The following is a 22356-nucleotide window of genomic DNA, read 5'->3' as shown; positions in this document are numbered from 1 at the left end:
AGCAGCTCGAGAAAGATTTAGGCACTTAGATGTTTGCGCAGGTTCAACCCAACAGAGCTCTGCAGACAGGGAGCCCCGACTGCATCTCCCGGTCACCTCCCGCGTAGCTGCTGGGTGGAGGTCAGGTGGTTCTGCAGAGCCCGTATTTGTTGTATGGCCGGTACCCTCTTCGGCACGGAGCTCAGTGGCAGGGCGAAGGAGGCAACCCAGGCACGCATGGTAGGCGTGCAGGTTCAAGGGAAGGAGGGTTTTTAGATACCACACACGCACCGTCACAGCCAGCAACTGGAAAAGTGGAAAAATCTGGGGCTGGAAGTTAAGAACGAGGTTGCTGTTGAATGCGTGTCACTATTTATTTACACAATGTGTTTTCACACTAGAACGGTTCTTGCTCCACCCCCACTCTTCTGGGACCTCTATATTCGTGGAAGTCACGGTGAATAAACCTGGAAAGGAAGGGCAGCTGCTTTCCCTCTGCCCCAGGAGCCTGTGTAACAAGGCTTTTAATGCGTGTGGGGGGTGGAAGGGGCAGGGGAGAGAGAGAGGAGATGGGGGGACGACACAACTGCAGAGCAAGATCATTAAGGCTACAAGGTTCTTTCTTTCCCCTCTGAGCTCAGGCCCAAGAGCACAGGCCATCTGGCTTTTGACCTAAGCCAGGAGTTGAAGGTAGAATTTTAAGGGGAAAAAACACGACTATTAACCCACAGCATGACCTGACAACTGAGCATGGATGCTTGGAGGAACAAAGTGTTAATAACTACACATAAAAACCGATCAAGTCAAAGAGGAGGAAATCTATACAACAGGGCTAAGGATTCCCCCACCCCCTGTTTAAATAAGGGTGAGCCCTCCTTCTTTTTGAACTTAGATCAGGACACATGCTTACTTTTCTTAGAAGCGGGAGGGGCTTCCCAGCTGCTTGTGCTGTGACAAGCAAGTGGGAGGCAGCATTTGCCTGAAGATAAAGCAGGCTACCACCTCTGGAGGAAGCAGCAGCTGCTACCTGTGAAGCAGGGTGTTGGGAAGTTAGGGTAGAAAGAACAGCTGTGCACTCATGACACTTGGGCAGGGGGAGAAGTGAACAGAAAGCTAGCTAATCCAGATCAGCTGGCCTTACTGAGTGTCAGGTAGGGCCCCTCCTCCACACTCTTATTTCCTTCCTGCTCTTGTCAAAAGGAATGAGGCTCTGTCCTTATCACGGAGGTAGGACAGACCCCTACCCCCCATCAGGAGAGCAGCACAGAGACCAGGGCTAAAACACATTCCAGGCACCCAAAAGTCTGTTGCTTTCTGCTCCCAACCCTGTATCTGAGTGAGGATTGGAGGGACGGCTACCAGATGTGCTTGGTAGTGCTGGCGCTTCTCCTACCACCCACCCCCCAAGGCAGATTAGGAGCTGCTGACAGAGCAGCCATCTTGGCTTAGAGAGCCTCCCACTTGCTTCCTGGAAAGGAGTCTGGAGTGAGTCTTACTAGCTGCTCTACATCACCCGCCGCCCACCAGTGAGACCAAGATTGGAATTGCTCTCACACACACCCCCTTTTACATAGGGTGTGATTTCAAGAATAGCAGCCACAATCTTAAAACCCATCTGCACGGAGAGACTTTAACCAAAGCATTGTTCCATCAGAGGGCAGAATCCTCCTTGCACACAGAATCCACCTTACGAGAGCGACTCTCCTGGCATTAAATGAAGTATGGAAAGGTGAACTGCAAGAGCAAACTCCTGTTGACATTGATCAAGGTGCCTACACAGCACAAAGGATGCACAAAACGCTGGTGGTTGGCTTTGGACAGTCCCTGACAAAGAGGGAGAGTAACCAATCTACAGAAGACTCAAGCTCCCCATCCGGTTCCATTTTGGAAGGATCACTAGCTACGGTGGGACTTCATGGTAGCCACAGTGGCTAACAAAACCTACGCCAGCACAGCCCTCTGGTGTAGATGCAGGATATGCTGACAAGAGTTTTTCTGCCCCCATTGTACCAGCACCTCCCAAAACGAGGTTAACTATGCCAGATGCCCTCTGCGGTGGCTTAGTGGCATCTACACTGGAGGCTTTTCCAGCATAGCTATGTCACCTGGGTTGTTTGAATTTTTCCACACTCCTAGCCCACACAGCTATCCTGGCAAAACATGGACCAGACCTGGACACCTGAAACACCCACAACCTTCCCCAATCTCCCTACCGCCACCAAGTCTTGGATTAGGACCAGCATTTGCAAATTGCCAGCATGGCTAAACTCCTCGCACACTAGTAGTGGGTTTCAAACCCAATTCTTGAAGCAATTCCTTCTCCCTTGAATAACCCTACACCCTCAATCTTGGTCTTGTGGGGGGTCCACCTCTGTGAAGCAAGGGGCTGGTGCTTAAGTCACCATGGAAACAGATGGCTCTATACAAAAGTGTTCAAACAGCTGACCAGTACTCGGGCAGTCAGCTAAGACTCTGAAAACAGGCTAGCTCCTGGCACTTTGGCTCTGGCCTACATCTAGGTGACATGGCACTTTTCTACACTGAAGTTGTCAAATTGAACGTACATTGATAGGATAGGGGAAGCCTGTTTAGAAACCCAAATTCCAAGGCACTTGCTCTTCCAAATGTATTCTGCCAAGCTCAGCTAGTACATGGAGTTGTATATTCTAGAGCTGCTTTTTTTAAAAAAAAAAAATATTCCCTTGCTTGTCGTTTGAGGCTACTGTTTACTTCCAGATCTTAAAATAGTAGTCAAATGAACACTGGCCATACTGCCAACTAATTTGTGATGCTCAGATGAAATCGGCTGAAAGTAGAATTTGTTAGTCCAAAAGGCGTCCTGAGAAACTATTGATCTGATAGAAACAAGCCATTACAACAGCAAACGTTCTACTATTTGTGGACATCTACATCTTAATATCCTCCTACTTCCACACAGCAAGTGGTCACTACAGAAGTGCTGGTTACCACAGCTGTATCCAAGACACTTATCTTCAATATACCAATGTTTTCATCTCATGGTAGTTTGAATTGTCTTATTCCAGCTGAACGTGTCTTTACCGTCCATAGAAAAGCAAAAATCAAACCGAACACTCAACTTGATCTCTGGCCATCAGATCTTATACCAAAATGTCCCTGTTTTCAGACACCCGATATCTTTCTGAAACCAGGGTTTCATGGGGACTGGTGTACCTGGCTCTGAACTGCAGTGAAAAAAAAGATTTGCATGGGTCTCGGGTCTTAGACATCTTCAGTCATGTTGCTGTATTCTCCAGAGGATACAGTTAGGTATCTTCTAAACAGACACTGCAGATCCCTAGGTAACGTTTGATGGAAAGTATAATTTGGCCAGACTGCTTCTTTGTGAGGTTTCAGCCCACCTTCACATCAAGACTCACATTAATGTTCCCTGTTCTATTTATATGAACTGCTCACATTTGCCCAGAAATTTCAAGGTGGCTATAAGCACTTTCTGTACTTGAAAGTCTGTGTAAGGCTCTCAGACTGTCAGATGCAACGTTCAGCTTTATTTAAGAGCCCATCACGTCAGAGCAGCTTCTAAACCATTTGCTTTGCTGATACTAAAGATGAGTATCTTTGGCTACTCCACATCTCTAGTGATCTGCTTTAAGTGACGTGTCTGAACTACTCAACTAATCCCTTGTCGCACAATGTACCCAATCTTTCTTCCACGCCCCAGAACAGGTGCTTTAGAAACTGGTACCTGTCAGACGATTAAATGGCCAAGGTGAGAGTAAATACCAAGTTCCCCAGTAGACACAAGGTGGGTGAGGAAATAGTTTAATTGGACCAACTTTGTTATGCAGAGCTGTGTAAGCTTGCAAGCTTACCTCTTTCACCAACAGAAGTTGGTCCAATAAAAGATTCTTTCACCCACTTTCTCCTCTAATATCCTGGGACCAAGACAGCTACAACACTGCAAACAAGTTCCCCAGTACACAGTTTAAAAAAAATCAACTGGACAGTGAAGTTCTCATCCCAGCGGAGCCAAAGAACAAAAGAAATTCAAATACATAATGCAATACAATTAACTAGCACTTTCATCAGATCTGTAAGTTTATTTGCTCAATGTACGACGGCTACATAATGACTCACATTCATGATATTCCATCACTGAGGAAAACTGCTAAGAATGGTCCGTGAGTGAAATAATTCCTTACAGAAACACGGAGTTGGAAAAATAATCACTGATTAGACCTTAAAAATAGTTCACTGCATAACATGACAAAAAGCACAAACAAAGGCTCATTCAAAGAACATAGTAATTGTTCTCCTACACTGTAATAGTTATAATTTCACCATGACATACACCAGACATTAAGATTAAGCTAACACTGGTGTTTCTTTTGCTTTTCCTTTTTTTAAAACAAAATCATATATAATTGCATGTCACTATAGCAACATCCAGAACAGATCAGTTTCTTACGATACTATTTGGTAGAGCAAACTTTACCCCCAAAAGAAAAAAAAATTAAAAAAATTAAAAAAAAATTTAAGACTAGTTTGTCATAGGAATACATAACATCTACAGTATAAGTTAATAAATGTCAAGCTACTGTATAGAAATACGACACTAGCATGCACAATATTGTATCAATAGAGTAATGGAGCAGTAATCATTTCACTGGAGAGACAGTATCATAGGCAAGTGCATTTCTTAAAAAAATGAAAGAAACCATTCAAGCTGCTTAAAAATCAAGTCCCCGTCCCCATCCCCGCTCCATTTTTTAGCCCTCTTGTGCGATCTTTCCTGCATACATTTTCTAAAGCAGCAAGAGCAAAAGCGGAAATAAAAAATAGGTTTTGTAATTCCAGTAAATCACTTTCAAATTATACAGGCAGGGACAACACTGCTCACTGGACATGAAGTGAAATTAAGTTAAGAAGCCTAAATAAATCTTCCAGTCCATGGCATTTACTGCAGGTTTCTGTCAGTTACCTAAGCTGCAAGCCTCTTCCTATTGATCTTTCCAGTAGGGATCATTAATCAGGCTATTTTACGTTTACAGAGGTGGGCTTCATTTGAAGTCACTTTGTGTAAACGTTGTGATGTTGCATATAGTACATTCATTTAAAACATATGTGCACATGGTCATTTCTAGTGAGCATATCTTTGCATGATTTCCATTGTAAATTCCATTAAAAAAGCTTTGACAATATAATTGCAAAGTCACTCTTGGTTATGAATTTTAGTTACATTTTGGTCATTCCTCTTAACCTACTTTCTTAAAGATGACTTCTTATCTTTGCTGTCAAATCACGGAAAAAAGCTCTTTAAGTCCAATAAAGCCAGACTCTGTATCCAACCGTACAATAAAACTGATTGTACTGTATATGCAACACCAAGATGCTCTGTTTACAGACTGACTACCGAACAGGACAATGAAAGCCTGTTTTAATAGGACATTCATGAGTGCAGTTTCCTTCTACTGCGTAGTTTTAGTTAAAAATCTACGAAGTTCAGCAATCTGCAAAATCAGAAGGAAATGGCAGTGAACTTCCAACAATCGTGTTAAAAAAAAATCTTTACGCAGATGGGGGTAAATATTACCTGGTGAGCTTTATTTTCTCCCAGCCAAATCAAACAGACCTGGAAAACAGGTATTTTAAAAGAGAACTAATTTACAGGGCTCCCGAGAGTTGATAGAAATGTTTATGATTGTAGCTCTTCCTTTGTGGATTTCTCTACCAAATGAACTTCTAAACTCCTGAGGTTTCACTCATCATACCACAAGCTTCCCCAGGAGAATGAACACCAAGCTGCCATGAAGACAAAACAAGGAGTCTGGGCGCTACAGAGATCTGCTGACAAACCTCATGGTACAGTGGGAGAAAGTCAGGGAAAAGTGAAATGGCAGTGTAATCCCTGAGGAAGGAGCTGTGGCACCTTAAATCAGGATGGTCTTTGAAATAACAGTACATGACATACAGACCTGAATTCTTTTTATCTAGTGGCGTTTTAGTTTAACATTTCCCCCCTTTCTAATTAAGTTCTTAATCCTTTTGCTGTGGACTCAGTTTAAACAGCCGCTTGCCAAGCATCTGTTAATTTGTTGATCAAAAACTAGAGCAGCTTTGATGTTCCTCAGGCAGTCTTCTGGCCTTGGGAGACAAAGGATAGCCAAGCCAGTCCACAGGGGACTGGATAAGGATGGCAAGCCAAGAGAGTTAGCAAAAGAAAATGTACAATGGCTTGATGTCACATATGGCTGTCATGTAGAAATACTGTAAATCGTAATTTAGTGTTAATACTGTAAGCTACCCTAATAAACACCTTAACGAAAAGTTAAATGGCCTAAATCCTGGGGCTTTCAAAGCCCTGAATTGTGAGTCTTTTCAGTCTGGGATTGTAAGCTATGCCATGACAGGCACAGTGCACCCTGGGGATGCACTGCGACATGGTAAACATACGGCACTTGAATGGAGGAGACACATGCACATAAACCTTACTGGAACCACAGAACTTCATTTTTTAAAGTGAGGGCCATTTCATTCAAGTTATTTCATCTTAAAACCCTTTTATTTCTAGCAATAAAGTTAAATTAAAGACAGCTCCACTTGTATTAATAATCTACAGAACAGTCCATATGCCAGTGTGAGGCTGCCATTCCATACCCAGCACAGGCAGCCTGACTTTCCACTAGTGGTGTTTTGGCAAAAACGTCAAAGAGGCAATCAAAGACAGGTCGTGGGGGCCTCCCTGGGAAGGTTACCCTTCCCCTCCCCTCCCCCACCCCGACCCCCCCCACTTGTGGGAAAAAAATAAAGACTGCAGTAGTAGCATCAGCGTGCGGCTGCCAGTCCATTTGGGGGTCTAATTGTTGCCTTCTCCACCATCGTCATCTTGCTGATCGCTTGTCCAGAGCGTTAGGTTGTCACGGAGGAGCTGCATGATGAGCGTGGAGTCTTTGTAGGAGTCCTCGTTGAGGGTGTCCAGCTCAGCAATGGCATCATCAAAAGCCGTCTTGGCCAGGTGGCACGCCTGCTCGGGCGCATTCTGGATCTCATAGTAGAAAACTGAGTAGTTAAGTGCCAGACCAAGCCTAATGGGATGAGTTGGTTGCATGTGCTCCTTGCTGATCTCATGAGCTTCGCTATAGGCTTTCTCCGAAGACTCCACCACCGTTGCCCTCTTCTCTCCTGTGGCCACCTCAGCCAGGTAACGATAATAGTCCCCTTTCATCTTCAGGTAAAAGACCTTACTCTCATACTGTGTCTCGCTGCAGTTCTTGATCAGATAGTTGTCTAGCAGGCTCAGCACATCTTGGCATACAGCTTCCAACTCCTTCTCTATTTTCTCCCGGTAGGCCCGTACCATTTCTATCTTCTTTTCATTGCCATCAGCAGAGGTCTTCTGCTCAATGCTACTAATTACTCGCCAGGAAGAGCGCCGTGCCCCCACTACATTCTTATAGGCTACAGACAACAGGTTCCTTTCTTCATTGGACAGTGGCTCGTTCAGCTCTGTGACCTGCATTGAGAAGGGAGAGAGAGAAAAAAGGATTGGATTAAATTACACTGTATTTAATCCCATCTCTACCTCATACGTTCTGCTGTTCTCACCTGCTACCTCTAGAAGAGTGGCCTGAACAAGGTGCTAGTTGATAAGTTTCCAGTTCATTTTATTTCGGATATCAGAAGTTACATCCCACAGATGGAGCAGGGTTTGAAGAGGGGCAGAGGGGAAGGATTGCAAATTCTGCAAGCTTTCAAACACAGCCGGGAAGCAATTTGTTATGTACCATCAACATAGATACTAGGTTAAAGCTATGCAGCTTTACCCAAAACTTAACTATGTCAAAATTTCATCACTTTTCTAGCATTTTTCCAGTTAGGAAAAGATGGTACTTAAGTTATGCCTTGATAGACACCAACTGGGTGGATGTCAGGCCTCAATAAGAAGCAGAAGAGGTGAAAGTAAGAGCTACAGCAAAACGTGAAGAGATGCTCGTACTCCTAGGACAGTGAGTAAACTAGCTGAATAAGATGAATTAAAGCTATAAAACAAGACAATGAATGTTGATTTTTTCAGTTTTCTGAGAGGCTGGGTGTCTGCTTTTGAGATGTCCAGAGACTTCGGCAAACTGAGTTTAGACAGATTTCTTCAAAACATCCATTACATCTTTGATCTCTGTGACGAGTCAAAAGCTCACATGGTAGCAGCATGCTATCTTTTCCCTACACAGGAGATAGTCTTCACTGGTTGTAAGGAGAGTTTAGGTGTACAAATCTCCCGACATCATGATACATACACCACTAAAAGATTAATTGCCACAGCAATGGGATGGCTTAGGGGAATAGTAAGGAAACGTGGAACTACTCTGCTATCAGACTGCCAGTTTACATCCAGCCAAGATTATAATCTTCAATCATTACCAAATCAATCTTATGGCTGTTAAGTGTCATATCTGAGCCTGACACCTCATTCCAGTTCCCAACGGAACAGTGCCTACATTATCAAAGCTACCACACTGTCACTAGTTACCACCCTTGAGGGTTTCAGCAGCGAGGGAAGTGCTTGAATGTTACAGAAACTCCCTCTTACTTACAGGCAACACGTCCAGGCTAACACAAGGATGTTCAGCAGAACAGTCAGCACAGGCAACTGCAACACAAACAGTCTCCATGGCTGCAGGCATAGCACCTTTCACAAGTACTAACATTTACTAAGCTAGCAAATGTAACTGCGTTGGGTAGTCGTGGCAGTTAGGCTGATCCCTGTAGCAGCTCTCAGCACGGCACGCAAATAAGCATCCACCTTTCAATCTATGTAGCTACTTGAACCAGTTGCTGGCAGACGTGGAGAATGAACATGATTTACACCACTAATTCAAGATTACGTGTGCCCAGACAACCCCATTTGGTCACGGGAGATATGATCTGTTTCAGCAAACAAAATAGCGTTCATTCTTACTGAATCAATATGCAGGGGAAAGCTGTGTAAAATGCTGTAATCATAAAAAATCCTGTTAGTAAACCCAAACCACCTTCCTCCTGCTACCCCCCAAACTAAGCATTTCATATAGAAATTCAAAGCATCCAAATAACGTCTGCTTTCAACAACACTTCAGAAAGTCAGACTGAGGCCACCTTCACACCCAAAGTTTCGTTTCACAGAGACGATAAACACCTTAAGGTATACAGCGATTGTACTAACTCTGGCCTTTCTAGCCACGTAAGCCACAAAAATAACTTGAAAATGAGGATCACTGTAGCACTAGCCCAACCCCAGACTAGGACCCCCTTGCGCTAGACACCGTACTAACAAGACAATCCCTGCCCCAAACCTCTTTCAATCTAAGTGATTCCCAATTAGCCAAAATTAGTACACTAAGGGCAATCATTTCTATTCTGCATTAAGATTCACTTCTACTATAAGCTCAGAGCTCTGCATTTGTATATGTCCCTATCTTCAAGCCTTTTACAATCAGGTAGTGTAGTTATAGCACTTAATATCCCCACACTAACTTTTGCCTTTTGCTTGTACCTGACACATGCATGAAGGCAAGTTCATACTGTTCTGTAATGTATCTCTGATACCCCATTCATACTGTTCACATATACTAACTTAGCCTCTGCAGAAGTCTTGCATTTGGAGTTCTAAAGCCCAGTCCTTGATCCAAATAAAATACCGTAGAGTAGGTTAGAAAGGAACAAGAATGGCATCTTTGTAGAGCAGAGTTAAGATTTTTTGGATGCATTTCCCTACTCGCAGGCACTTGTTTCTCCGTTAGTTTGTAACTTTTCTGATTTTCTAGTTTGTATTTTATAACTAACGTGCTGTTATGTGGTTTATACACTTTAAATGACAGACGTACTCTCAGCCTTACCACTGCCTATTGTTTTAAGGGTCACACTGCTAGTGTGTTACAATAGCTTGTTAGAACAGAAAGTACTCCCAGGACATAAAAAAAAAAGATTTCTAGTAGGAAGTACTTACCTGCCTGCAGCATTAATGTTCACTTACAATTGTGAAATACTGTATTTATTACAGAATTCCGTGTGATGTGATGTGATCTTACAGGACATTTAATCAGTCACAGAATGTTTAAAACATGAATACTAGAACTGCACCATTGCACTGTCAGCAGAGTGCTCAGAGAAATTCCCAAATGAACTCCATACGCAAGTTGTGACAGGCATTTGAAAGGAAGGTTTGTAACTTGCCAAGTGGAATTAACTGAAGTTGTCAGTATAGGTTGTCAGCATGTATTTACTATAACTAAATCTATAATTCCTGAACTCTGTCGCATTCACTTGTCACGCTTTATCACAAAATAAACTTGTACTACTGATAACTGGGTTTTTTTTTTTTTTAATATGAGAAGTAAAACTGGCAATTCTCAAGCTACCAGGAAATTTCCATCTTTTATGGTTTGTAGCAGACATTTATTTATTTTGTAGGCAGATGTAGCAAATTTATTATTATACTGGCTTTCCTTGAGCCTGTGCTAATAGGATACTAGTCAAGATGAATTTCAATAGAACTCAAGGTCTGAACAATAAAGTTTGCAAAGCACACAAAAACTGGGGGAATAGTAAATAATTAAGAGGACAGGTCACTGATTCAGAGCAATCCGGATCATTTAGTAAACTGGATGCCAGCAAACAGTGTGTTTTAATATGGCTAAATGTAAACATCTAGAAACAAAAGAATGAGGATCACACTTACAGAATGGGGGATGCTATCCTGGGAAGCAATGACTGAAAAATATATGGTGGTCCTAGTGGATAATCAGCTGAACATGAGCTCCCAAAATGACACTGTGGCCAAAAGAGCTAATGTGATCTTGGGAAGCATGAACACCAAAATCCCAAGTAGGAGTAGAGGGGTTATTTTACTTCTGTATTTGGCACTAGTGTGACTGCTGCTGAAATTCTGGGTCCAGTTCTGGTGCCCACGATTCAAGAAGGATGTTCAAGAAAGGTTCAGAGAACGATTAAAGGATTAGAATACATGCCCTATAGGGACAGGCTCAAAGCATTCAACATATTGAGTTTCACAAAAAAAAAAAAAACCACACATGGTCAAAGATTGATTCAAGTATCATAATGGCAAACAAATATTTAATAGAGAGCTCTTCAATCTAGCAGAGAAAGGTAAAAAATGATCCAATAGCTGGAAATTGAAGCTAGATAAATTCAGACGGGGAAATAAGTGCAATTTCTTAACAGTGAGAGTAATTAACCAGTGGAACAATTTACCCAGGGTTGGAGTGGACTGCATTCTTCATCACTGACAATTTTTAAATCAAGGATTGAATATTTTTTTTTCTTAAAGATCTGCTCTAGGAATTATTTTGGGGAAGCTCTTGGCCTGTGTTCTAGAGGTCAGACTAGCTGATCACCATGGACTCTTCTGGCCTTGGAATCTACGAATAAGATTCAAGACACTTAACTTAGGGCTGGACAGAAAAGACATGTCTGGTGTTTCACTCCTTGTAATTTAAAATCTCACTAGACCAGGGTGAGAGCTGGCTAGTAACAAATCGCACAGATCATGTTCCAAATTCTTTTCCAAGAGATTTTTCTTTTGTTTCATGAATCAGAGTTCAGAGAGTCTTAACTCCCTCACATAAACAACTGAAACCATGAAATCCTGAGTGTACATCTACATGACAGTGTGGCATAGCTGTGGATACGCCGCTGTAGTGTAGATGTTTCCTACACCGACGGAAGGGGATATTCCATCCATGTAGGTAATCCACTTTTCCAAGAGGCAGTGACTAAGTTGGTAGAAGAATCCTTCTGTTGACCTGGCCACGTGTACACCAGAGGTTAGGTTGACCAAGCTAGGGTGCTCAGGGTACAAAATTCACAGTCTTGAGCAACGTAGCTTGGTCAGCCTATGTTTTAGGTGTAGACCAGGTCTGAGAATAGGAGGCAATGACTATCTGGGGAAGTTTAGAATAGCAGGATAATATCTATACATCACAGATGTGAAAACAATAGCTCCCCCATTTTCTAATGAAAGGGCTGACAGCTGAAAGTTTGTGCCATAGCCTTATGATCGAAAGGACGTGAATTTGAGTTGGCCCATTTTAAAAATACAGTGTTAATTAACCAGGACTATATTAGCACTGGCTTATAGGCATTTGGATAGTATTCACATCTCAGTGTCAAGGTTCCAGGCAAACCAATGCTTTCATGGTATGTGCAGATCTAACAAATGTGTGTCTAAATTTTGCACAGTTAAAAATTCTTTTGGACTCCAACAGAAGTTAATCACTAGAAGCTTAACTGAGCTTCCACTGAAGTTCAAGAACCTTGTAACAACTTTAGCTTCACTGACAGTTTTAGAAAGCTTTCAAGCACAGGACTCATTTCTCTTTCTCTTCTGCATTTTTACTGTTACGCAACAAGCCCGGCCCCCTTTGCTGTTCCTGTATATGGCATTTTCAGAGTGAGTAAGGAATGAGACCAGGGATCAGGGCTTTAGGGTCAGGTAACAAATGCCACTGGTACCTAAGCTTATTCACAACACCCCCTCGATGGAAGGTGCAACATTTTGCTTCATTTAAATTTAAATTTCTAGCTCTGTATTTACTTGATGTGTTACCACAGGTATAAACCTACAGTAAACAGCAAATATCAAACCCTACACATGGCAGATCAGATAGCAGAGATGCCAACTTCTGATCTGGAAGGGAAAAATCTACTCTTTTGCCCAAGGGGAGTTATTGAGTAAGGAGAAAAATCCATAAGTGGTAGTGTAGATACGGCTTTAAGTTTCTGATTTTTTTATGAAGTCATTTTACCCTGAAAACCAAGTACTACATTTCTACAGGCTTGTCTACACAGATTTTCACCATAACAACTTGTTGGATTGTAATTCCATAACAAAAGGGTTGTTAAAGCGTAGGTGTAGACACCAATTTTAGTTTAAGGATGTCCTATATCAGTTAAACCTGAGTCTTTACCAACTTCAGCTACATCAAAATAAGGTGTTCTTAAACTACAATTAGAATGTCCACACAGATCGACACCAAAACAAAAGGTGCAAATAGCACCAAAATAACTACATCAATTTCAACTCTGTATAGGCCAGCCCTGTGACTGGGAGCTAGTGAAACGACATAGGAGTCACATGAGCAAGAGCTGAGAAATCCAGAGGCAATTTGTAGTCAGGCTGCTGAAAACGTTTCGTTTTGTTAATGCCTATTGAAGTCAAGTCACCAATATTGCAGATAAATGCAGTCTATTGTGGGATAAAGAGGTTAAAATCTTTAACAAATGCTCCAAGACGAGCTCATGAAAAGCCAAGACCAAATAAATTATATTTATGTTTTGGGCTCTCTTTATATTCCATGAAGGAGCATGAGAAGACAAGCCCTATTTTTAGAGTCCATCGCAGGCCACCTTTAAGAATTTCTTGATACCAGCATCAGGCACAGTAATTTATAAGTGACACTTGCTAGTAGCACTGAAACAATTTCTGCTCCCAAGATGCAAAGAGCCAACTTCTAAACACATTTCTTACCATAACAAAATTTGTTTGTACAAGATGGAAGCATTCTAGACCAGGGTAGTTTTAGAGTTGGAGGGCTAAAATTTGTTTGATAGAAGAATTTGAATTGTTAAGTGTGCACACAACTCTTGTATGCAGTGTTGTTGTACCTGTGCTTGGTCACAGGATACTAGAGACACAAGGTGTGGGGGAGGTAATATCTTTTACTGGACATACAACTCTTGACAAGCACAAGTCTAACACACTAAGGGCTTGTCTACACAGGCACTTTACAGCGCTGCAACGGTCTCGCTCAGGGGTGTGAAAAAACACTCCCCCGAGCGCTGCACGTTTCAGCGCTGTAACCTGCCAGTGTAGACAGCGGCTCCCAGAGCTACCAGCTACTCCCCTCCTGGAGATGGGTTTTTTAGAGTGCTGGGAGAGCTCTCTCCAAGCACTGTGCCGCGACTACACAAGCTCGAGTGCTGGGAGGCCTCAAGTGTCACATTACCCAGAAGTTACCTACTACAGGACAGGCCCAACAAAGAAAATAACAGAACGCCACTAGCCGTCACCTCTCCAACGCATCATCAAGGATCTACAACCTATCCTGAAGGACGACCCATCACTCTCACAGATCTTGGGAGACAGGCCAGTTCTGGCTTACAGACAGCCGCCCAACCTGAAGCAAATACTCACCAGCAACCACACACCGCACAACAAAAACACTAACCCAGGAACCTAACCTTGCAACAAAGCCCATTGCCAACTGTGTCCACATATCTATTCAGGGGACACCATCATAGGGCCTCATCACATCAGCCACACTATCAGAGGCTTGTTCACCTGCACATCTACCAGTGTGATATATGCCATCATGTGCCAGCAATGCCCCTCTACCATATATATATCGGCCAAACCAGACAGTCTGTACATAAAAGAATGAATGGTCATAAATCAGACGTCAAGAATTATAACATTCAGAAACCAGTCGGAGAACACTTCAATCTCTCTGGTCACTCAATTACAGACCTAAAAGTGGCAATTCTTCAACAAAAAAAACTTCAAAAACAGACTCCAACGAGAGACTGCTGGATTGGAATTAATTTGCAAACTGGACACCATTAACTTAGGCTAGAATAAAGACTGGGAGTGGATGTGTCATTACACAAAGTAAAACTATTTCCCCATGTTTATTTTTCCCCCCTACGGTTCCTCACACATTGTCAACTGCTGGAAATGGCCCGCCTTGATTATCACTACAAAAGAGTTTTTTTCTCTCCTGCTGGTAATAGCTCACCTTACCTGATCACTCTCTTTAGTGTGTATGGTAACATCCACTGTTTCATGTTCTCTGTGTATATAAAATCTCCCCATTGTATTTTCCACTGCATGCATCCGATGAAGTGAGCTGTAGCCTCACAAAAACTTATGCTCCAATAAATTTGTTAGTCTCTAAGGTGCCACAAGTACTCCTTCTCTTTTTACATTACAGTTACCAGCTCAGATGTGAGGTGAAGCTCCTAACAGAGAGGCAGAGACAACCTCACCTTGCAGTCCTATGAGGTCAGCTTTCTGGTTCTCCAAAAGATTAAGTCCTCCCAGAAGCCATCATATAAAGTATCAAGTAAACTACTTCTAAACCTTGTCCCAGTTTGACACGGGGGCTAGTCACAAACATGAAGTCATACGTCATTTTATTAGACTTTGTTGGCTCTGATCTCCCTTAACATTCACTGAATATCCTTCCCCTGGTCAGAGGGCTGCTGATATAAATCTTCTGGAGTGTTTGTAGTCTTAGGACTTGAGATTGCCACCTGCTCAAGCCCCATGCCAAGTTCTCTTTAAAAATGTTTCTTCCCTGTTGCTGTATGGGACCTCTACAAAAACAAGGGAAACTGACCACATAGAGCACTAGCAAATGCCCCAAAATAAACTAAAAACGCTGAAAGAACAGAATCTAGTCTCGGGATGTTTATACTTTATGCATTTTTTTAGCCTTCTCGCTACAGGTAACTATCTTGTTGCCAAAAAATTGTTAGTTCATGTAATCAGATGTGGAAAGCTATTTGACTTGAAACATGACAAGTTGGACATCACAATACGAACAAACTGGAAGAATAGGTAGTCTTTGCACATATATATTTTAAATCCATATACTGAACAGATTTGTATTTTACCCTCCATCCCTTTCACAATCTTGTACCATGGAGTCTAAAAAAACTTCCTTCAATAAGAACCTGCCAAGGTATTTAAACCTGCTCAATTTTTCACATGATCTAGATTTTTGGTTCATAGATTCATAGAATATCAGGGTTGGAAGGGACCTCAGGAGGTCATTTAGTCCAACACCCTGCTCAAAGCAGGGCCAACGCCAACTAAATCATCCCAGCCAGGGCTTTGTCAAGCCGGGCCTTAAAAACCTCTAAGGATGGAGATTCCACCGCCTCCCTAGGTAACCCATTCCAGTGCTTCACCACCCTCCTAGAGAAACAGTGTTTCCTAATATCCAACCTAGACCTCCCCCACTGCAACTTGAGACCATTGCTCCTTGTTCTGTCAGCTGCCATCACTTTGAACAGCTGAGCTCCATCCTCTTTGGAATCCCCCTTCAGGTAGTTGAAGGCTGCTATCAAATCCCCCCTCACTCTTCTCTTCTGCAGATTAAATAACCCCAAGTTCCCTCAGCCTCTCCTCATAAGTCATGTGCCCCAGGCCCCTAATCATTTTCCTTGCCCTCCGCTGGACTCTCTCCAATTTGTCCACATCCTTTCTGAAGTGTGGGGCCCAAAACTGGGCACAGTACTCCAGATGTGGCCTCACCAGTGCTGAATAGAGGGGAATAATCACTTCCCTCAATCTGCTGGCAATGCTCCTACTAATGCAGCCCAATATGCCATTAGCCTTCTTGGCAACAAGGCCAAACTGTTGACTCATATCCAGCTTCTCGTGCACTGTAATCCCCAGGTCCTTTTCTGCAGAACTGCCACTTAGCTGGTCGGTCCCCAGCCTGTAGCAGTGCATTGGATTCTTCCGTCCTAAGTGCAGGACTCTGCCCTTGTCCTTGCTGAACCTCAGATTTCTTTTGGCCCAATCCTCCAATTTGTCTAGGTCACTCTGGACCCTATCTCTACCCTCCAGCGTATCTACCTCTCCTCCCAGCTTAGTGTCATCCGTGAACTTGCTGAAGGTGCAATCCATCCCATCATCCAAATCATTAATGAAGATGCTGAACAAAACCGGCTCCAGGACCAACCCCTGGGGCACACCGCTTGATACCGGCTGTCAACTAGCCATCAAGCTGTTGATCACTACCTGCTAAGCCGGACAATCTGGCCAGCTTTCTATTCACCTTATAGTCCATTCATCCAATCCACACTAACTTGCTAGCAAGAATACAGTGGGAGACCATAACAAAAGCTTTGCTAAAGTCAAGGTATATCACGTCCACCGCTTTCCCCATATCCACAGAGCCAGTTATCTCATCATAGAAGGCAATCAGGTTAGTCAGGCATGACTTACCCTTGGGTGAATCCATGTTGGCTGTTCCTGATCACCTTCGTCTCCTCCAAGTGCTTCTACCATCTTCAAATGATTGTCCACCTAACAGTAAATATTGCTGATGGCTAACATGAGTAAAGTTGTCCTAAAGAGCTTTCATCCTAAAAAAAAGCTAAGTGGATCTATTTGTACCTTGTTTTGTAGTCTTAAAAGTTAAGAGGAAGTTTTCCCTACCTCCCTGTCCATTAGTTTTGCCCAGAAGTTCTTCTACCTTAGTACAACTGGGTTTAGTTCCTTCCTGCCACCTGATGGAGACAGAACTAAATCTAATCATATCATTCCCAGTATCACTCAAGTCTCCACTAGCTGTCTACAGAAGGTGGATTATCTGCACACTTGTCTGCTAGCTGGAAAGGAAGAGAAGGGCTCAGTTATTCATTCTCAGATATGGCTACCATGAAGCACATGCCTGCGTCGCATTTCTACGCTTTATGCAACAGCAGCTCTAGAGCATTTAGGGCATGTCTTCACTGGCAATGTTAAAGCACTGCTGCGGCAACGCTTTAATGTGGCTTGTGTAGACGCGGTGCAGCGCTGGGAGAGAGCTCTCCAAACCCTCTTAAAAAAAAACAAAACACCTTCACGAGGCGAGTAGCTACCAGGGCTGGGAACACAGCTCCCAGCACTGGCGCAATGTCTATACTGACAATTTACAGAGCTGAAACGTGCAGTGCTGGGGGGTGGGGGGGGGTGTTTCATATCCCTGAGCAAGAAATAGACAAGCCCTTAGTCTCATTACAAGCTAACCAGCGCTTAGTTTGTGCCAGGACTGAGCCGCAGCACCTCAAGGCTTGCTGCATCAGTTATGAATGTAAAAAAGTTGCTTGAAAGCACCTCTTTCATGCCAAATTAGGCACTGAAGCTAACCCATCCTTACACCTGAACCTAGGTACAGTAGGGAACTATCCTGCAGTAGCAGGAAATAGACCAGATGATCTAAAGCTTTTTTTATCATTAGTTTCTATGAACGTGTAGTGAAGTCTAATGCTGATGGGAAAGAGACCACCACATTATGATTTCACTGCACTATCACCAAGAAGCAGAGCTTAAAATAAGTGTTCTCATTTAAAAGGAAACCAGTATTCTTCTCAATTCTGAGAAGAGGGTTTTAGAGAGGTTCTCTTCCTTTTTTGTCCTAGTTATAAAGGATTCCCTTTAATTGAACTCGAGTCCAAGTCCAGAGACAGACTTTAATGTCCTCAGGTTTGTGGTACCTCACAGCATAGGGATCTATTGAGTTGCAAGAATAAACACTGGGGTTTGATTAGAACAATTTCTTCCTCCTCATAAAAGTGGGTGGGACCACCACTGACTAACGTCCTGAAACATAGCAAAGTAAGATACAAAGCAAGATCATGATCACTGTATTTTTTGGAGTAATTGCTGAAAAATATGCTTTTAAATGTAATACCAAAAAGAAATCTGGCCTCATGTCCTAATTCTCCGTCATTTTTAAGTGGTCAAGCCAGATACAAGCAGGACACAACAGATTTAAGAACACGGAAGTTAGCCAATTTTGAAGTTAATTGTAAGAGTTAAGAAAAGCTTATTTTGAAAGTCTTGCTCCAGGGTAGAATGATTTAAATTACTGATTTTGATCATGATTTAAATCAGCAAGCAGGAAAACTTGATTTAAATAATCAATTTTAACCAAGTTTTGCATTTGCACTTGTTATTTTCCTAAAAGAAGTGGATTCTCATTGGTTGATGGACACTAAAACCACAAGTTGCACTAAATATAGCTTCTATCCTAAATTCAGTGCTTTTTGCTAACCTGTATACACTAACATATTTAAGCAATTATATAGTTTGACTATTTTATTATGTTAGAAAATGGTTAATGCATTTCCTAATTAGTAGATTTACTTGTGATTTGGATGAAATTTGAAGAGTATTAATAGAAACTGTCAATTGCTTTTGTGCATTTTTAGTTAAACACAAATGTGCTGGATATATACAGAAGATTATCAACACGTCTGGCGTTTAACACTAACTGATTTATTAAACAAAGGAAGTATTATCTGTAGTTAATTTAACTGATGTTTGTAGTCACCATGTCTTTCAAGATTTTAGAACAAGTATCTCTTTATTCTCATATTTGGTCTTTTTTTATTATTCATAAATTGGAAGATGAAAACAAGCTTTCCTGCATTTTCAACCACCAATTGATTTCTTACCTTTGAATTAAATTATTGACTTGAATTAGTTAAATAAACTGAAATGAAGAAAATATTCTCTGAATCTTCAGAAGCTACTGCTGTCAAAAGCTGGTTAGCACTTCAGTAAACTCCGGTTCCAGGTGCTTAGCCAGTGACTTCCACCAGTTCAGTGGTCTGATTTTTTTTTTTTTTTAAATAAAGTTTGGCAAACATCTACTGCTTGATTTTTCTGAATTTAAGTTACATGCTTTTAATATATTGTGATAACCTATGCTAAAGCCTAAAGTTACTACCGTACATCTTTTTAAAAAAATATTAAGTTTTTAATCCACCCTGTCTAGCATTAAGATATTAGCACTTTCCCTGTCTACCCTCATGCCCAATTCTAACATTTGGGAAGTGGTCCTTAAAAGGTTAATGAACAGTAGCACTCTCCTCTGGAGCTTGAAAAGTTTAGACATCTAAGGCCATGTCTACACTACATGGACTATAGCAGCATAGCTACAGCACAGCTACACTGGCATAATCCTGTAGTGTGGACAAAGCCTACAGCAACAAAAGGGGTTTTCTGTTGCTGTAGAAACACTGGCTCCCCAGGCAATAGCTAGGTCAGTGGAAGCATAGAGGATAGGTCCATTAATGGCTATTAGCAAAGATGGTCAAAGACACAATCCCATTCTCTGGGTGTCCCTAAACCTGTGACTGCTAGAAGCTGGGATTGGCCAACAGGTGATGAATCACTCGATCAACTGCCCCGTCCTATTCACTCCCTCTGAAGCATCTGGCACCAGACACTGTCTGAAGACAGGATACTGACCTAGATGGACCATTGATCTGGCCCACATGGCTGTTCTTCTGCATTCTCTCATTGACCTAGCTATGTTTGCACTGGGGGTTAGGTCGGCATAGCTAAGGTGCTCAGGGATGTGGATTTTTTACACCACAGCTATGCTGACCTAAGTTTTCAGTGTAGACCAGGCCTAAGCTGGAGGCAAGTATGACAGTTTACCGCAGCAGAGTGCAAGGACAGCAACCTGGTGATAAGCTCAACGCAGGAATCCTGATCATCCACCTTCCTCTTCCCATTTCAGAACTTTACTTCTGGCTCGTAGGTGCCAGGTAAATTTGAAGCTGCTTTGGTTTACTGGGACTATTTCCATCTTCATTTCCCTCCAGCCCACTCTGCTCATCTCCTTTCTCCATTCCTGGCATTTGACACTTTCTGCTTTGTTACTGTGCTATCTATAACATCCCCAGCTTTGCCACAGCAGGATGGAACAAGGGCAACTCTTGTAAGTTTGCCTCAGTTGTTCCTGCTTGGAAAAATCACTGCTATTCCTGCAATTGACAAGTGACTGCTGCAGAATGAAATGGGAGAAATCTCCCCCATGCACATAGCAGCTCCCTGCAGCTACACATTAATCTCTTAACCATGTTTCATTCTTACGTCCAGGCCTTGTCAAGCAGCTTCTCCACTGGCAAATCAAGGCAGGGCTTTGAAGATTAGCTTAAAATTTAAGTTAAGCTATATAATTGTTTCAATAAAAACTGAGTCAGATGTTCGTTCAACATATGAACTATGAGTAGCTTTATAAGCATGAACAACAAAAGTTTGAAAATATTTTACTAGGTTAACTAATAGGTTCTTTAAAAAGCTAGTTTCTTAGGGGGAAGAGCACATTCCCATCTCCTATGGGATAGGAGTTTGTCTCAGGTTCTGAGTACTAGATGTACTTTATTCTACTATGACTACTACAGGGAAATGTGCAAACTACATGCTGAAAAGGAAGATGTACTGCAGCTCTTGGATTTCTGTTTTGCAACCACAGGACATTATCAAGACAAAACAGACTACAATTTCAAGTTTGAAACACGTTAGCAATCGTCTGACTTAATAAACTTCCAATCATACCTGTATTTAAGTTTAGACTAGATCCTGAAGATCCAGAAGAGATGAGTCTTGTGTTGCCATTGTTTTAATGCTTTAGACCAAGCATTAAATCTAATTCTTAACACTAAAGACAGTAGTACAGAGGAAATCAAGGTGAAACAACTCTGCTTAAGTGCAGTTGTGCTCTATCAATATGTAAAAATATCTATAACTGACAAATTTTAGTAGACTGAATATGGCCCTAGAGCAGTGATTTTTAAATTTTTTCTACTGCATACCCCCATCTGAGATAGGGTCAAAATATACCTATGATTAGATTGCCAAGTCTTACTAAATAAAATGCGTTGTCCGCCATTACAGGATTTTTCTTCCATACTCCCTGCCGAGAGCTCGGGTACCCCAGTTTGAAAACCACTGTACAAGAGCACTTCTTGCTCCCACAACAGCTCTGCCACTGATTTACTGCCTGCCGTGGGCAAGTCACTTAGCTTTTTAATCTTAGCTGAACACCTATGAGGTGTTCTACCTCACAGGAGAACATAAGTATTTGTTCAGCACTTTAAAACACAGCAGAATATACATACTGCACTTAACACATTTGACAATTCCTACTCATTAGCAACTAGATTCTTGTCCTCTGCTCTATTAAACATGACAAGTCCATGCACCGTCATCATGACTTGCAAAGATGCCAGACAGCAGAGACCAGCAACACTTCTAGGGCATCAACTGTATCTGGTATTACCTGAAGGAGTGCTAGTCTGGTTCCTCCCACCTTTCAAGAAAGGGGATTCATGGTTTAAGGCATTCAGATTAACAGTTTTAGAGGCGGGTAAGTTTTTGGCTCAGATTAGGACAGGACCCCTTTTAAATCCAGCCTTTACTGATCTCAGTGTTTCATTATCGTAATTCTTGCTCTTACACACACACCCTGACTAATCTGGCATAAAGTAGTTGCAGAAACCCGCTCCACACTCAAGTAGGCACAAATTGTAACTATGAGCCCTTTCATAATTTGCACTTTGAGCACCTTAGAAAGAAACAATGTATGCCTCGCCTGCCACCTACTTCATATCGTGCTCCTGCACAGTAGTGTTTTTGTGGCTGTGCCCACAGCAGCTTGCAATCACGGAGGATTGAATGTGGATTTTACTCAAACCCTGCTGCAGTCATCCTCAGAACCCCCACTCCTGATTCTTCACTGCCGTACACCTACGATACTCATTTACATCTGTGCAGAGTGGTTGTAAAATGCTATTGTGACGCATGACCAGAAAGGGTTAAGCATCCTTCAGGAT

The 22356-nt window shown here is 42.2% G+C and overlaps 1 protein-coding gene across 1 annotated transcript in view; it reads right to left on the bottom strand.

Moving 5' to 3' along the window:
* Nucleotides 1-4038: 4038 nt before the first annotated feature.
* The window catches only part of YWHAG (tyrosine 3-monooxygenase/tryptophan 5-monooxygenase activation protein gamma), a 41658-nt gene continuing 23340 nt past the window's right edge, over nt 4039-22356 (bottom strand). Inside the window, exon 2 of the mRNA XM_077836320.1 lies at nt 4039-7471. Within this exon, the coding sequence (XP_077692446.1) occupies nt 6815-7471 (657 nt within the window). The 3' untranslated portion in view covers nt 4039-6814. The remainder of the gene's footprint in view (nt 7472-22356) is intronic.

This window comes from Eretmochelys imbricata, chromosome 17, assembly GCF_965152235.1.
Source record: "Eretmochelys imbricata isolate rEreImb1 chromosome 17, rEreImb1.hap1, whole genome shotgun sequence".
In the NCBI taxonomy this organism is placed as follows: Eukaryota; Metazoa; Chordata; order Testudines; family Cheloniidae; genus Eretmochelys; species Eretmochelys imbricata.
Note: the sequence above shows the minus strand (reverse complement) of the source record. Positions and strands in the feature narration are given on the sequence as shown.